This window comes from Penicillium macrosclerotiorum, assembly GCF_028827735.1.
Source record: "Penicillium macrosclerotiorum strain IBT 26536 chromosome Unknown utg000009l_segment0_segment0, whole genome shotgun sequence".
NCBI classification, from domain to species: domain Eukaryota; kingdom Fungi; phylum Ascomycota; class Eurotiomycetes; order Eurotiales; family Aspergillaceae; genus Penicillium; species Penicillium macrosclerotiorum.
The window spans coordinates 328,397-343,950 of NW_026643088.1; the positions used below are offsets into that span (position 1 = coordinate 328,397).

Consider the following 15,554-nt stretch of genomic DNA (forward strand, 5'->3'; position numbering starts at 1 on the left):
CAAATGGGAATAATTCGCTTCCGGCCAAGCCCCTATAATCAGACCCGTTGACTTACAATTTTCTTATTTTTTTTCTCGCTCTCACAGACACCCCCTGTTTGCCTCAGGCAGGCGGCCAATCCCGGCGGGCGAGAAAGTGATGCAAGTGAGCTGTCAATTCGCGGTGGAGCCAGTCGATGGACTAGGGATCCGCGGGCGATCGGCCTCGTGGACCTTTTGAGATTCAGAGAAGCCGGAATGAAACCAAGCAAAAAGAAGGGGGGCGAGATGAAGCGAGCGAGTGGAAATGAGAATATACGGTACTCTCCAATCGAAATTGGTTGGAATCCAGAGGAGGGCGTCAAATGGGTCAACGAGGAATCACAGTGGAATCTTCTCAGTCACCTTCTCGGCCACCGACCCAGCGACCACCCACATAGAGGAGTCGGAGGAATCCTGAGACTGTCACCGAAACTGCAACTGAGGCGAAGTAAGACTGAGACTGCGGCTGGGTCTAGGACGGGGACTAGGACTGGGACTGAGACGAACGACGGGGTCTGAGTATGAGAGGCTTGAGAGTATATCCCGAATACTCAGTCAGCGTTGTCCACGGAAAATCAGATTCACGATTCCAGCGAGGGGGAGCAACGTCGAGACCGGACAAATCAGGCGAGCAAAAGAGAAAAAGAGGTAAAAGGACACAAAGATTGGGAAAGCGACCGGGTTGGACTGATATAGGGCCCCCATCTGGGTCCCAAAGTGCACCATCGCCAGTGATGGGACAACGTTTTCGACCGACGGATTCGGGAGTAGACGCAACCATCTGCTGCTCGGCTTTTCTGCGGTCTTGCCGCCCACAGGCTGCGCTTGTTCCTCCAGCGTGGGCTGCTGCTTTCTTCCTCCTTCGGCGCTGCTCACATTCCAATGGCTGCTGCTACCCGAACACAGACTTCGACGTGCTCCATCACATTCGACTCGATCCTCGTTTCCTTGGTTCCAGCAGGGCTCATTGCCGATCGTCCCGATCGGAGATCGATCTGTTCCTCCTGCCCTGTTCTTTTTTTTTTAATTCCTTCTTCGTCTTCACCCTTTTTTCTTGCCCCCCCTAACGGCGGGTCTGAGTAAACAAGAATAGGGATAGGGTTTGGTTGGAAGGGGGCAACGATCTTCCCGAAGACCCGCAACGCGCCTCACTTTTCAGGCGCATTGGCCACGTGAGGGACTCGCCCCCGAATTTCTCGGGGAACCACTGGCCCAGCAATGGGCGACTGCAGTTGGTTTGGTAATGGGAAGGGGGACCGGGATCTGTTCATCTTGTTTTCTTTTTCTTGCCTTGGTGTACCAAAGTCTTGGAGAGATTGGCCTCTGTAAGCAAAGCTGGGGAAAGAAGTACCAAAGTGGAGTTGCCCCAGCCTCCGAATGCGGTCGGCAGACCTACCGAATGCTTGCCTGGCTTTTCAGGCGCCGCAACGCAGTCTCTCTCCACGGACGGCTGAGGACCGGACTATCGACGGAAAAGGCCAGACCAGAGAATTAGAAACAGTTCTGCGACACAAGTAGGAAATGGAAGCCGAGACCGAGCACGCTGGGCAGGATGGAACATTTGTCGTTCCTTGGGGAGAAGCCTGGCCGTTCGGGCTCCACTCCACGTGAAATCCTATAGAGACCCGAATCGGGTAAGAGGCTTCTGCCCGCTCAATCAGACGGCCACTTCCATCCGCGATGAGCTGCGCCAATGATTCAAAAGGCAAAGCCGTGGCTTTCCCCTGGGACATCATGCTGTTGGTCTCATATGCCGTCCTTATAAAGAATTTCGACCGCCATGCTGGAGATCATTGATATGGAAGAGCCCCGGAAGTGTGCGATTTGAACAATCTATACTTGCAGAGCCAGGTGGGGTGTCGCAATGGATCTGACGGCGTTCTTCTTCTTTTTCCAACATCTCTGGTCAATTTCCAATATGGTGCTGAGCCGGTCCGCGTCTTCTTCTCAGACCTCCCGCTTTGAAGTTCATTCGCTGCCAAATAGTCCGTCACTGCCAACCAGTTGGGCCGGCCGGCTACCAGTATTAGGAGCAGATCCGGGCAATGAGATATTCTTCTGGTTGTTTCAACCAGAAGATCCAGCTCGGGATGAAGATCTCATCAGTGAGTCGCTGATCACCGGAAATGCAAAGTATGCCACCCAGCTAACACCTCCTTCATGGAGTCTGGTTCAACGGTGGACCCGGTTGCTCATCCCTTGTAGGGCTAACAGGCGGCAACGGACCGTTCTCATTTATCAGTAACTCTACCCAGCTTGAACGCAATCCCTATTCCTGGACCCAGCTAGGTCATGTCCTGTACGTGGACCAGCCGGTCGGCACGGGCTTCTCGACAGCCAGCAATCCATACCCTGTACGGAACAATGAGCAGGTCACAGAAAGTTTTACGAAATGGCTCGATGGGTTCTGGACATATTTCCCGCATCTCCGCTCAAAGAAAATACATTTGATGGGCGAGTCTTACGCTGGAATATACATACCCTACTTCGCCGCCGGATTGCTACATAACCCTTCTTCACCTTCGCTCAATATCCGCTCCATGTCACTAGGGGACGGGTCCTGGGCCAATGCGGCCGCATTGTCCTCTGTCGCCATGGGATCCTATATGCATGCCCATGCAACCATGCTCAAGGTGCCTCAAGATATCCTATCCACCTTCGCCGAGGCAGACCGCATATGTAGCTTTGATGACGTGCTGGAGCAAGCTCAAATCTACCCCCCGAAAGGCAAGATCCATATTCCCGGAGACCCGCAATACTTCAACTACCGGCGTCTCCAAAGCCGTGACATGACGAACGTTCTGGATGCTGCGTGCGATATTCAGCCCACCACACCGGCGCAAGTACGCTCGTCCATCTTTAACTCTACTTGCTACGGGCCCTGCGCAACCTACTCAACCGCCACAGACTACATGGCCGCCATCTCCGCCGCCGGCACCGGGCCACCCTGCTGGGACGTCTACGACATCCACCACGACTGCAGCACCGTCAACGCCATGGCCCTGATTGCAAAGTACTTCAGCCGCTCAGATGTCCAAGAAGCTTTGCATGTTCGCGGCCGTGGCAACTACACAGCCTGTAACTCCACTATCCTAGAAACCCTCCTTGCCGCGCCGTCCGTCGTCCCGCCAGCATACACCCTGCTGCCGTCACTGGTCACGGACTACAACATTTCGCTGCATATATACAATGGCGAATGGGACATGCTCCTCAACCATATCGGCACGGAACTGTCGATCCAGAACATGACATGGCGCGGGGTCCAGGGCTTCTCACAGAAGCCACAACGCCTGTTCTATGCGGACGATCCCGCCCCCGTGTCGGATTCTCAGCGGTCCACGTCAGCTAGGGCTAATGTCGCAGATCATGTAGCCGGTTATTGGGCCTCGGAGCGTGGTGTCTCATATCATTTGTTTCGGGGTGCAGGGCATAGTGTGTTTGGAAACAAACCACGCGAGATGTTTGCGTATGTTCGGGATATCGTGGTGGGTGCGAAGGCCGACTGAAAGCGAGGCGAATGGTGTAGATTTCACGAGATGGAGATTCAGTGGAAATGCATAGAAACGGGGGGAAAATGTATGACTGATTTAATAATATTCATCTTTTTCCTATTGGCATTCTTCTTTCTCCTATTAGCTTTAAAGTTCAACACCACGGTCGGTAGACTAGGTACTCTCCAATATCTTTGACATAGGAAGCCGTGTTGGTACATGTACGAAACTATAGTAGTTCGCCATGAAAAGACACTGAGATCAAGCCTAAAAAAGGAATAATCTTGAGTGTATGAGTGGAATGAAAAAGAGGGTGGGATCAAATAAATGGAAATAAGAAAACTTTTTGTCCTGTTGATATTCGGCGTGTTAGTTGTGTTCCGCTCAACGAATATGTAATGCAAGGATAAATGTTCAAAACAACATAAGTTAGGCCATCGGGCGATGTCGACAAGAATAGTACATCATGATATTTAACCAGAGATCCTTTCTGGTCTCAGAAAAAGTTTTCGTCATTGGCTTGGGTTAGAAAGGGGTTTGTGTGGGCAATAATCGCTCTAACCGAGATACATGACTTACATTCCCATGGCACGATTGTGAAACTCAATAGCAGTTTGAAGAAAAATGCTCTTGCGACAGATTTACAGATACTTCAAGCTCACTAAGGGTACTAAGTCCAGCTATATACGTATATATGATGGCCTTTAAAGCAACATGAGGTCTAGTTCATAATCTCCCAGTGCACAAATAGCAACAACATGGTTAACAGCAAAAAAGCATCCAACAAATAACCAAAAAAGGCAATCTTGAATATCCATCCACATAGTTTGCTCACTAATGTGTAATTATCCGTCAAAGGATGCAAAAATTATTCAACAGTTGTCAACACCTCTTCATCATGAGCCATCATGAGTCATGATGGATCAATAGTGGGTTTGAACGCGGCGAATCAGGGGCTGATTCTGAGCCGAGAGTAATTCAATGTCTTAAAAAGTACTTCTAAGTTACAGACAAAATAAACCGAAAAGAATCTAACAATATGTTTTAGATGGATTTTACAGCCTAATAAACATAGTTAAATGAGACCGAATGAATTTATGGAAACCGCCCGAACGGTTGTATGATATCGAGTACAAACGAGGCAACCACTCCGTATATAATCCGACCTATTCTTTCTTTTGTACGGGCCCAAGAACAAAAAGTAAAAAATCCGAATTCCCGCTAAGTTGAGACAAAAATACACGTGGACTCGTAGATACGGGTAGATGGAGGGAGCACGTTAACAATAGAGGGGGTTGGGGGCGCGAGGTGCGTTCATCTGCTCATATCATCATAAGAGACATTCAGTAGATGGCATATGGTAAGGGTAATGAAATTCGCAGAACATCGGTCGTGCCTCAGGTTCTTTCTTCAAGCTTTAATTCAAAGATAGCGAGAAGACACAAGTCCGCTTAGCGACGAGTGAAGAACGGCGCTTGGTTGGGCATTGAAAGAAGTGAGTCGGCACGCTGAAACACATCACCTTCAAAGAACTTGTCACTGTACGCGCTAGCTGGCGTGGACGGCACGGTAGCCTGTGCTGCGGGGCCAAGGGCAGCACTCAGTGGGGTGGCCGGGACGGTGACCGACTGAGGAGACATGCTAGCAGCAAGCTGGTACGCGTTGGGATGGCTGGATATGGCGGAAGTTGAAACCGAAGTCTGATGCTGCGATTGTGGAGTTTGAAGTGGGGGTCCGTATAAATTGCCTGGTGCGTTGCTGGGAGCCATGTCCGATAGGTAAGACCACGGAGATGCCTCGATCAACCGACCAGCTTCCCGACTGGCCTTTTGAACAGGACGCAGAATGATGATTATGTCGCCCGGGAGCAATTGCATACTGCGAACCTCCCGCATGTCAGTCACCAAATCGACGAATGACTGCATGAAAGTTTTGCAAAGTTGCCAGAACTCGCGTTGGTTCCGCAGTCCACCGCCTGGCTCTTTGACTTTCATTGTGGACAGCCGCATCCCTAATGCCTCTGATACTTCCAGACAGAACCGACAGCGCCGAATGAGGTTGTTCCAGAGGATTTGGATCCCTTCGGAGTCTCGTGACTGTTCGGCCGCTTCAAGGCACCTCGAAAATTGCCGTCGTGCGAGTGGAAGCGCCTGCAGAGCTGCAGAATACGCGGAAGTGAGCTGGTGGAAGATTTTCTCGAAGATTCTTTCTTCTTCTATCTCGTCCAATCCAGTCAATGGATTGATTCGAGGCGCACCCGAGGTAGGGATAGGAGGAAATGCTTCGCCCGAGCGAGGTGTCGCTAAAGATGACGGTACAGAGGTATTGATCAAATTTGATCGACTGCTAGATCTGCTGCGAGGATAGTTAAAGGATGGAGTTGAGAAGCCAGGTGAACCGGCGATTGACTGTACAGATCCTGCCATAGACGTTGGACCTCCCAAGGCAAGCTGAGGGTGTCGGATGGTTGTATCGCTTCTCAGTCGACGTGCCGGGGCAGCTGTATCTCTTGTTGGAGTGACAATCGATCGCTGGAGCCTTTCCGGAGGCACTGGCCCTCTCGGTATCTCAGGCAAAGGTTGCCTGGGTGCAGAGAGCCGCTTAGGTACAGGTCGGAAAGGGATGTTGAGACTGGCACATGCATTTCGCAGCTCCACCAAGCTCCCATACAATGTCAGCATAAGCGATCGCACGTATCTAGAATCACCGTTCGAGACGATTTTAGCGGCACTGTTGCGAAGCTGCGTGCCCACATGCGAATAGGCTATAATACATGTCTCGCATTCTCGCTTGACGTTCTCTGTGAGCATAGATGCTGATTCCGGGTCATCGGGCAAGGTTGTTTCTGCATTTTCAAGAGCTTCGTTAAGGCGATCAACATGGGTTGAAGCATTGTAAAAGACGAGCTCGAGACTATGACGGCGCGCATCATCCCGTTTTATGACGTTAATGAGTGTGGAAATATGGGAATGAACCTGGAAAAGTGCGAACAAGATGCCCTTAGCGCTTTCGATGATCGGTTCATCGGATCCTCGCTCGACTTTGTGTTCAGGGAGGCTCGACATCCGATTGACCCAACCGTCGCGTAAACGACGACGTTCTCTTGGGCTACTTGGACTTGAGGAACTACTGCCACTAGCAGGAGTAGGAGCTGCAGGATGTGCCCGGAGGACAGAGCCATGACTGAGTCCACGTAGATGGCTATTCCGATATGGACGGGTTTCATCCAGGGTACTTAAATCGGTATTCTTGCGGGTAATCACACCCATTCGCTTGTTGCGGGCAGCAAAGGACGCCTGAATAATGCCTTCGCTGTTACTTCGATTTCGTTCGTTTACTGCATGTGGATTTATTCCTGGTCGTTGAAGGCCAGCCATGTGATAGCTGGCGGGCTGTTGTCCAGACGCCATGCGGAAGTGGGATTTCACTGGAATTGGCGGACGGGACAGCGACGGGGATCGAGAAGAAGGCGCCGGCCCATCACCTATGCTTGGGATAACAGGAAATCGACTGCTGAGTTTGCGTTTAACTGGTATAGGTTTGGGGGTATCGAATGCTCCCTCGCTGCGATCATGTTTAGCTGATTTATCATCTTTTTGGAGATCAAGAAGTCCGTACCTTCCATCGGCACTACTCTCAGGCTCTGGTGTCGTCGCCTGCTGTCGAGACTTGAGGAACCTTTTCAGCTCCGCCGTCACAGCAACTTCCTTTTCATTGTCTGTCATGGTAGGAGCTATGTCCGCCTCTGAAGCCTCCAGAACACGGCGCAAGGGATATCGCAACGGATTTCCTGCTATTTTAAGAATTTGGAGCTTATTCATCTCGGACAGACCAACTGGAAGGTCATCGAGTCGGTTCTGCATGACTGAGAGCACTCGTAGGGATTTTAATTTATTGATTTCGTCCGGGAGTGCATTGATCTTATTGCGACTGAGATCAAGAATTTCCAGCAGGGGCAGTTTATAGACCTAGTGAACATTAGCATCACGCTATTTACGCAACGGACAGACGTAAACTCATACTCCTTTAGGGAATTCTCGAAAGTTGTTGGCTCTGATGTTGAGGTATCGGAGATGAGAACATTCTGCAAACCGGTAGGGAATATGAAAGAGATGGTTGTTGGACAAGGAGAGTCTATGAGTAGTTCAGAAATTTAGTTCAGAGTCCAATGCATGCAGTGTATCCTTTCCAATTGGAGCGGTCCCAGACAAAGGCTTCGGGTGCTCACGAACCTTTCCACTTCATCCTTGATGATATCAACCACCGGCTCTGGGATCCGTACAATATGGGAATGGCCCAGATCGATTGTCAATTTTGGTTTGACCACATCAGTCACAGCCTCACTCCCAGCTAAGGACCGCTTGGTATCTTGAATGCCACTTTCTACCGCTCGTCTGGCAAGATCGATCGTATCTTCTTGTGATAACAACTTCGAGCTTGGTGTTTGCCTATTATTGGAACCGGGATGGTCACTCATCGCCGTACCCGGTCTCGAGCTATCTTCTTCAGTGCGGGGAGAGCCCTCGTTGTACGACAAGGGTGGCGGTACGAGAGAGTCAGTCCCACTTTTCTCCCCGTCATCTTCATCGGCCTCACTGCGGTACGGACGTTGTCCTCGAATTGTGTCCTCTGGTCGGGTCATTGCGGAGATCATGATCGGTCCGGTCTCAGGTCGTAATCGATCGGCAACGTTGAGATGCGTGCTTGCTCGAGGTGCAGGCGCGCAAACACTCAGTTCGGTGTTCCCTTTACCGCCACTAGGAGAAGTATTCCAGTACGTATAGCCCGAGCATCATCGACAGGCGTGCGTTCGAAAGGTGCAGATTATTCGGACGTCAAGCGGGTCCGGGGGAAACGGTAGCCTAGCGGACAGTCGACGTAGGAGGGCGACACGGGATCGAGGATATTCAAGCAGTCGATGTACCGTCACTGGAGTAGGCTGGAGTAGACTAGAGCAGACTGGAGCAGAGCGGAATAGTTGAACTCGGGGTAATGTCGTTCAGGTGAAAGCGGCGAGCGGGAAAGGCGCAGCCCAGCTGGATTCGTGGTAGAGGTCAGCCACGCTGGCCCAGGAATGTTGTTATCGCGGGAAACAAGGAGGATCGAGCGAGCGCAACCCCAGACGTTTCTTCTCGACGGGGAATGATGTGAGATGTAAGAAGGAGGAGGGATCAATGAGGGCTGCGCAGTTCAGTCGAGTCCGCAACCCGCGACAGGTAGTTTGGAGAGGCTGGAAGGCTCGTGATTGGGCGAGACGGAGCCCAACGGAGCTGGGCGATCAACGGTTTTTGGGATTTGCGGCGTGTTTCAACTTTTCCACGGCCCACAGGTTCGGATAGCGCATATTCCGGCTTTCACGCTGCTGCGCTATTTACTTGGATGCGATGTCCCAAATGGGACCAAATGGGTCTGGTCGAGACACGGGGAATTAGGTGCATCAATACAGCATGTTATACACATGCTACGAGTTGGGCTTTGGGAATATTCAGTAGAACAGAATCAAATAATGTACATGACCATCAAAGTGGGAGCCCCCGCGTATCAAAGACAAAACTCCCCTTCCAAACGAGACAATGCAAAGTGTGCCAATGCCGTTAAACCTCAACTCCAGGTATCTACGAAGACGAGGCGGGCTCTTCGGAAAAGGCCTCCTCCTTCTCTCCCTGCTGCTCCAGCGCGATTTCCGGCGCGCCAGACATCGCGGCAGAACGCTGCTCAAAAAGCTGTGCTTCGGTACGAGCCCATCCCTTCCATTTCTCGTACTGCTGGTTCTCAAGCTGCATACCGATCTCCAAGTATGACGGGCCAAAGGTGGCGCCTGTGGCTTCCGCCTCCTCGGCCGCAACTCGTCGCTCAATATCCTCCTGCAGACGTATTTTGTAGAACTCTCGGCGGGCAATATCATAAGCATTGCTCTTGGTCATGTCAGGAACGTTGTTCAGGAGCCAAAGCTGTCGCTGAACCACACTGGATGTGGGAAAAGATCATGCATTAGTTTTGTACATGGCAGAAAGGAAAGACAAGGAGTGGCAAATTGGAATTTATCGAACGCACCTTTCACCATCCAATCGCTTGCCTGGTTGCTCGATGCGGCTCCAATCATAGTGTTCGTGGTCTTTACCGGTGCTCTCGAGGAGCACGCGAGGCCGGGCCAGTTCCCAAGGGTGGTCACGGAAGAACTCTTTGCGCAGTTGATCCTCCTCATACTTTAATTCAACTGGCTGGAAGAGACGGCTGGGCTTCTTGGGCTTCCGGCGTTTCTCCTGGACCTCAAACACGACCTGCGGCTTTGAGGATCCCGGGACGTTCTTCATGCGCTGTCGGACCAGCTGATGCTGCGGGGGGCGGTTTCGAATCAATGTTTCGGAAGGAGGGATTTCGCCAATAACATCGACCCATTGTGGCAGCTTGTTGATCTTTCCACTGGCGAATTGGTTGAGCGCGGTCTGGCGGACCCGAAGGGCTGTAAGGTTGTATTTACCCATCGTCGTTGGGACACCGCCGACGAACGGTAAGATAGGGGCACAGGATCAAGGGACCGCAGTTTAATGAAAGCTGTCTAGCGATCTGCTGGGCAACCGATGCAGACTTTGCAGGACTCAGAGGGGTTCGCAGGGTCGAGAGAGGAAGACGAAGCTGCGATGTTGCGGGAGCGAAAAAGATGGGATTGGTCACGGAAGGCCCCGATTGGTCAGAACGGGTCCCGCTGCAAAGCCAGAAAGTCCGGCCATCAGAAAAACACCCCAGCTTCTTTCTCTCTGCTTCATCGTCTTGCCTTCTTGTCTACTTCCCCGGGCCGAGAAGTAGTCGAGTCTTTTTTGCGTGGAATCGGCCTCTGTCTACCTCGGACATGCATGGCTAATCCAATGCCACGATGTCTGTTCTCTCATGCCTCATCCCAATAGGTCCCCCAGCTCGCCGAGCCTGCGCGATCCCCCCAAGCAGGTCTCGGGCGAGCTCCATCTCTCTCGACCTTCCATGTCTCCTTCGAACCCCTCTCCGCTTCGTGCCTCCGTTCGACGATTCCCATCCCGCGGCGCTCGCCCGACCGTCGCGTCGATAGCAGACCTTTTTGTTGGCTCGCTGGTTCTGGCAGGCTTCTGCCATGAACACTCGCCACGGACTCGGGCCCGCAGCCTATCGACACTGCCTCTGAAAAAATCTGAGCACCACCTTCAGAGATTTCGGTGCAAGGCGATGGCTAACCGGGGCCAACTTCCTGTCGGGGAACGGTGGGAATACACGGGCTCGGTCGCGCAGCCATCTAGAGCTCGATCATGGTTGAGCACTGCGTCAGCACCCGCCGCAGAAAATTTGACGACGGAGAATCGTGCGACAAAACGAGAAGAGGAAGACCAAAAATCTGGAGGAGGCGATTTCAGCATGCGGTCTGGTTCGACCGATTCCGCGACCAAAAAGTCACGGCAAACTTGGTTGCAGACGTTCGACACTATAGTGGGTTCCAAGCGTTTAGTGATTCAACAAAAAGGCCCTTGTGTGACTCGGCCAGACTCACAAATCTCCATTGAGGAGATCTCAACTCAGTTATCAACACCTGATGACGAACTACGCCTCTCATTCGATCAAAAGCGGTATATCTTGAATGCCAACTTGTATAAGCGAATACTGGGCGACGAGAACAATTGGACCGAACCTATGGACATTGTTTTCCCGAAGGAGGATGTGCTAGAGAAGACTAAAATAGAGGTTAGAGCTGATGACGCCGTGGACCCTCATCAAAGCCCCTCTGTGACAAGACTGGTGGACGTCCTAAATGGCGATGATCCTCCAAGTACTCAACACCTGTTCCGTTTGTATCGTGATATCCCAGTCCCGGGAGTCGCAAAGCTCTCCAAACGCTCCCGCGGGGACCTGCTACGTCGGTTCGCGAATCCCCCTGACCGACGTTGGGCGGATGCTCGCCGGTACCTCGCATTGGTGCAAGACATGGTTGCTGCCGACCTCCCAATGTCTCGCTCCCTTTGGACGTCTGCGATCTATTTTGCTGGGCGCGGAAATGGCAGCGGCAGGGTGATGAAGCGAGACTTGGTTCGAGCCATTGGCATATGGCAGCAGATGGAACATGTTGCTGGTCTTCAATCAGACGATGTCGTCTTCAACATTCTATTTGACGTGGCAATCAAAGCCGGCCAGTTTACTGTCGCTAATCGACTGGAGGAAGAAAGGATTAAGCGAGGAATTGGTTTTAGTCGCTTTGGACTGATCTCGAGGATCTATTCTTTTGGCCTGCGAAAAGACCTCGACAAAATCTCTCGAACATTTGAAGAGTTTGTCCAATCCGGAGAACTGGTTGATACCGTTGTGCTGAACTCCTTGTGTGCTTCTTTTCTTCGGGCTGGCGACACTGTCGCCGCCGAGGCACTGTACGCCCGTATGATCCAAGCGCAGCAATCATCGAAAGTCAAGATCACTCCCTAGTGTGGCTGATCCATCACCTCTCGACCACGCCCTCTCCTCCGAGTTTGGAGAATATCGGAAAAGCGCCCGAAAATTGGGGCGCCTCCTGAAGCACTCGAAAGTCCTTAAACACCGACTCCCCGACCATCATCGTGTCCTCCAGAATTCTCTCTCTATGGCCCCTGACACCCGGACCTTCTATATTTTCCTTCGATATTACGCACACCAAAGTGGTCAGTTTGACCAATTCATCGCTGTCCTCCGTGATATGGAGGATACCTACACCGTACCCCCGCGCAATATTATTTACATGCTCCTCTTCGAAGGGTTCGCTCTTCATGGTGATCGGAAGCGATCTTGGTCGGCGGAAAGGCTTCGGCAGACCTGGCACGCATACCTCCGGGCTCTACGTGAGTCGCGGTCTAGATTTGATGCCCAGCATTCTCGACGGGCCCTACCCAAGACGGTCTGGGAAAATCCATTGGGCAATACTGTGAATAAAGAAGCAGGGCTAGACCTCCCGGTGAATGATGCACCTGACGGTTTCTACATGCCTCTTCCTTCTGCCTCTCCTGCGACAAGCCCGACCCTTAATCTAACTAGTCACCCGGAAGATACAAGAGAGCCCGGACAGGCCCCGACGTACGCTGCCTTTGATGGCCAGGAACTGGGAAAGGATCCCCACGCTGCAGCTCACTCTTCACCCGATGGGCTCCTGGAGCACGAGGACCTGGAGGAGGACGAGATTCCGGGCGTGGATGAGTTCTTCACCTCCTCATCGCCTTCTTCGGCTCCATCCAGACTCGGCCTGGTCCCTCCCGGCCAGCACCGCCTCGAAAATGGCGTTTTTGTGGGACGCAAGATGATAGTAGTCATCCTCCGTGCCTTTGGCGCGTGTTGTGGGCCTAAAGAGGTGCTCGAGGTATGGCTACAGCTGGAGCGGCTCTGGCATCCTCACCATCGCAAGGCGATGGATGTATTGGCTATCAAGGAGGAACTGGACCACCAGCTCTCCAAGGGGCCGCCGCGCACGTAACGTACGCTCCGCTTTGCCTCCTTTCCTTGAAAATGGGAGACGGAGTGGTGATTGATACTTGACGATACCTGTACATTATATTATATTCCTAGATCTGCGATACACCAAATTCGAGCGATACTTTTCTATTCCTTCTGTTGATTTCTCTCTTCTTCCCGATGAACTCGAGGACCGATCGAGATACCCTTAATACTTATCTGTTGAGTATTTCCACCTTATCGTCTGGATTTCTCTTTCTCAGGCGTTGTGCGCCGGGCCTGAACATATATGCTTGCGCCTGCTGCTGTTGTGTGTGCTGCTGTGTGCCTCTGGACAACTTAGGCGGGTTATACTCCTCATTGTCGATCACCTTCCTGCCTTCCCTCGTCCACGCGATACTGTTGGGTGGAAGTTTCCGTAGAGTCTGCACGAATTGCTGGTCTACCCCCCGCGTCCCCCTAAGTTGCGCCTGTTCATAGTACTCAACAGCGGAAGGCAGAAGGTTATTCAGAGCCCATTCCTCGCCCTTGTCCTCTGCGGCGCGGTAGACGCCTAAACATCTGGTGCTATGAGACTTGTAGATGTCTCTCGGCTGCGTCTCTGATTCCACCCAGGTAAAGGGGTCCACCTCATCGATGCGCAGGATCTGCCGGTTTCCTTTTCTGTCCTGCCGGTGCACGTACATCGATCCTTCGCCGGTAAACATATAGCTGCCCCACGTGGTCTTCGTGCGCATGTACAGAAATGTGACCAGCTCGTACTGCCTCTCGCCCGCCGATCGGCGAAACGTGGCCGCGTAGATCAAATACATGCCCGATGGGAGCGTTTCGGGTTCCGGGGGTTGGAGGGAGGCACTTCGGTGTGACGAACCATAGCAGAGCTCGCCAGGACCAGCGCTTGATCATTCCTCGTCGCTGATGCAGAGCGCGAACTTGTCGACGATACGGAATGCTGCCGGCGACTCGAAGCTGGCCCTGAGCTCGTCGTTGGCCGTTGCTGCCGAGGTCGTCCGCGATGCTGTGACTGCCCCTGGTATGACTCCTGGTATGGCCATTCATCTTCAGTCACTTCATCAAGGCGAGTGTAAGCTCTATCTTGACCACGGTCCTTCTGCCCATACTGGCTGCGTGCCAAGATCCTCTGGTTAATTCTTTCACCGAGTTTCGCTTTTTGGGCCTTGCTCCATTGTTGGTTCTCCATAAGTTGCTCCATCCCCAATTTCAATCTCTCGAGCTGCTCTTCTAAATCTCCCGCAGCTTCGGATTGACGTCCCATCCGATTCGCTCCCATCGATGGCGGCCGCCATCCGATATCGTTTTGCCGATTCTCAATAGTAGATTTCAGATAATTTATTTTGCGCTCTTGTTCACGAATTTCATGCTCCGACATCGTTGACCTGGTCTCGGCGAGGCGACGGTACATTTTGATGAGCCTCTCATAATCGTCATGTATCTCTTGCCGAATATGCCGAATATGCCGAATATCCTCCGTATTGTAGCTCGAGCGTTCAGAAGGCCTATAAGATTGCATGGCGAAAGCGTGAAAGACGGTCAGAAACCGCACCGAGAAAAGAATACGGGCACGTGTGCTTTCTGAAAATCAGCTCTTGGAATCAGCAATAGGGGTTTGGACGAGGAGGGTTATATAGATCTTTGGAGGAGTCGCCCAATGGCATCCCGCATGGCGACGACGTCCCCCCATTCCCCGCGTCTTTCCATATAGATTTACAGCCTTGCAGTTCTTTTTTAGGAGCTGGTCACTGCCCATCTAACTTATAATAGCACCAGGCAGAATTCTTCTTCAACGCGACTGGTATTGATTGCGAGCAGATGGCCTTGATTGGCCCCGTCTGCTCAGAAGTTCATCAGTCCTGGGGGGCGCTGTTGTTGGTGGAGGGTCGCCGTGCATCGGGACTGGATTGTTAATCGCTGAAGAAATAAAAACAAAAATAGAGCAGGTATTGGGGGGAAGGAGGGGGGGGGGGGGGGGGGGCGGTTGGGTTCTGCAGATAATATGCGACATAGTAGTATACGCCTCTGAGAATTTGAGACTCTCATGTTGGACATCGATATCATTGTGGTCTCGGGGAGATGCCAAAATAGCAGCGACGTTTTAATATCAGCTGTAGGCTAAGAGAGCAAATATCTAGACCACCTCCCCAAATCTACATATAGGCATAGGCATGGGTTATATTAGTAACACCGGGGGCAATTACGGACACCATGCTGGTAACGTGCTCAAAGGCCTCAGGTTGGCTGGATACCCAAAAACTGCCATCGCTTAAGCGCAGGGTGGGAAAACTCCTGGTTCAACGAAGCTAATCTTGACTCAGAGGGACATATGATGTTCGTTGGAGCCCTATGTTGGGCAGGTACGACAGAGTCAGAAGATGTTAGGGTGGTCATGTTGGTTATCCTCTAAACTACTGTAGATGATGCTAGTGGGGAAATGGCCAACGATGGGGGTGATCTTGAGTGATCTCTGATTGGAGGATATCTTTCCTAGTATACAGTCTTTATAGGATATAGCTTCGTAGATCCGATAGGGAGAGAATCAACCTCTAGACATCTTTGGCTGAAGCAGCATCTGCTTCCTCTCTGAAAGGCTTC

General features: G+C 51.9%; 6 protein-coding genes across 6 annotated transcripts; 2 read left to right on the forward strand and 4 right to left on the reverse strand.

Moving 5' to 3' along the window:
* Positions 1 to 1,885: 1,885 nt before the first annotated feature.
* cp9 (putative serine carboxypeptidase) lies at positions 1,886 to 3,527 on the forward strand (the record flags this gene model as incomplete). The annotated part of the gene is made up of 2 exons (XM_057081009.1): positions 1,886 to 2,126; positions 2,188 to 3,527. The coding sequence occupies 2 exons, from the start codon at positions 1,886 to 1,888 to the stop codon at positions 3,525 to 3,527; spliced, it is 1,581 nt and encodes a 526-aa protein (XP_056929846.1).
* Positions 3,528 to 4,963: 1,436 nt separating this feature from the next.
* Positions 4,964 to 8,154, reverse strand: N7462_009296 (uncharacterized protein; the record flags this gene model as incomplete). Its single annotated transcript, XM_057081010.1, has 3 exons — positions 4,964 to 7,480; positions 7,535 to 7,646; positions 7,745 to 8,154. 3 exons carry the CDS (start codon positions 8,152 to 8,154, stop codon positions 4,964 to 4,966), a joined length of 3,039 nt encoding a protein of 1,012 aa, XP_056929847.1.
* A 973-nt stretch (positions 8,155 to 9,127) lies between these two features.
* On the reverse strand, positions 9,128 to 9,997 carry rsm25 (mitochondrial 37S ribosomal protein mS23; the record flags this gene model as incomplete). Its single annotated transcript, XM_057081011.1, has 2 exons — positions 9,128 to 9,479; positions 9,567 to 9,997. 2 exons carry the CDS (start codon positions 9,995 to 9,997, stop codon positions 9,128 to 9,130), a joined length of 783 nt encoding a protein of 260 aa, XP_056929848.1.
* A 403-nt stretch (positions 9,998 to 10,400) lies between these two features.
* On the forward strand, positions 10,401 to 12,966 carry N7462_009298 (pentatricopeptide repeat protein; the record flags this gene model as incomplete). Its single annotated transcript, XM_057081012.1, has 2 exons — positions 10,401 to 11,896; positions 11,952 to 12,966. The coding sequence occupies 2 exons, from the start codon at positions 10,401 to 10,403 to the stop codon at positions 12,964 to 12,966; spliced, it is 2,511 nt and encodes an 836-aa protein (XP_056929849.1).
* A 193-nt stretch (positions 12,967 to 13,159) lies between these two features.
* N7462_009299 (uncharacterized protein) lies at positions 13,160 to 13,756 on the reverse strand (the record flags this gene model as incomplete). The annotated part of the gene is made up of 1 exon (XM_057081013.1): positions 13,160 to 13,756. The coding sequence occupies one exon, from the start codon at positions 13,754 to 13,756 to the stop codon at positions 13,160 to 13,162; it is 597 nt and encodes a 198-aa protein (XP_056929850.1).
* A 90-nt stretch (positions 13,757 to 13,846) lies between these two features.
* N7462_009300 (uncharacterized protein) lies at positions 13,847 to 14,475 on the reverse strand (the record flags this gene model as incomplete). Its single annotated transcript, XM_057081014.1, has 2 exons — positions 13,847 to 13,986; positions 14,046 to 14,475. The coding sequence occupies 2 exons, from the start codon at positions 14,473 to 14,475 to the stop codon at positions 13,847 to 13,849; spliced, it is 570 nt and encodes a 189-aa protein (XP_056929851.1).
* Positions 14,476 to 15,554: the final 1,079 nt, after the last annotated feature.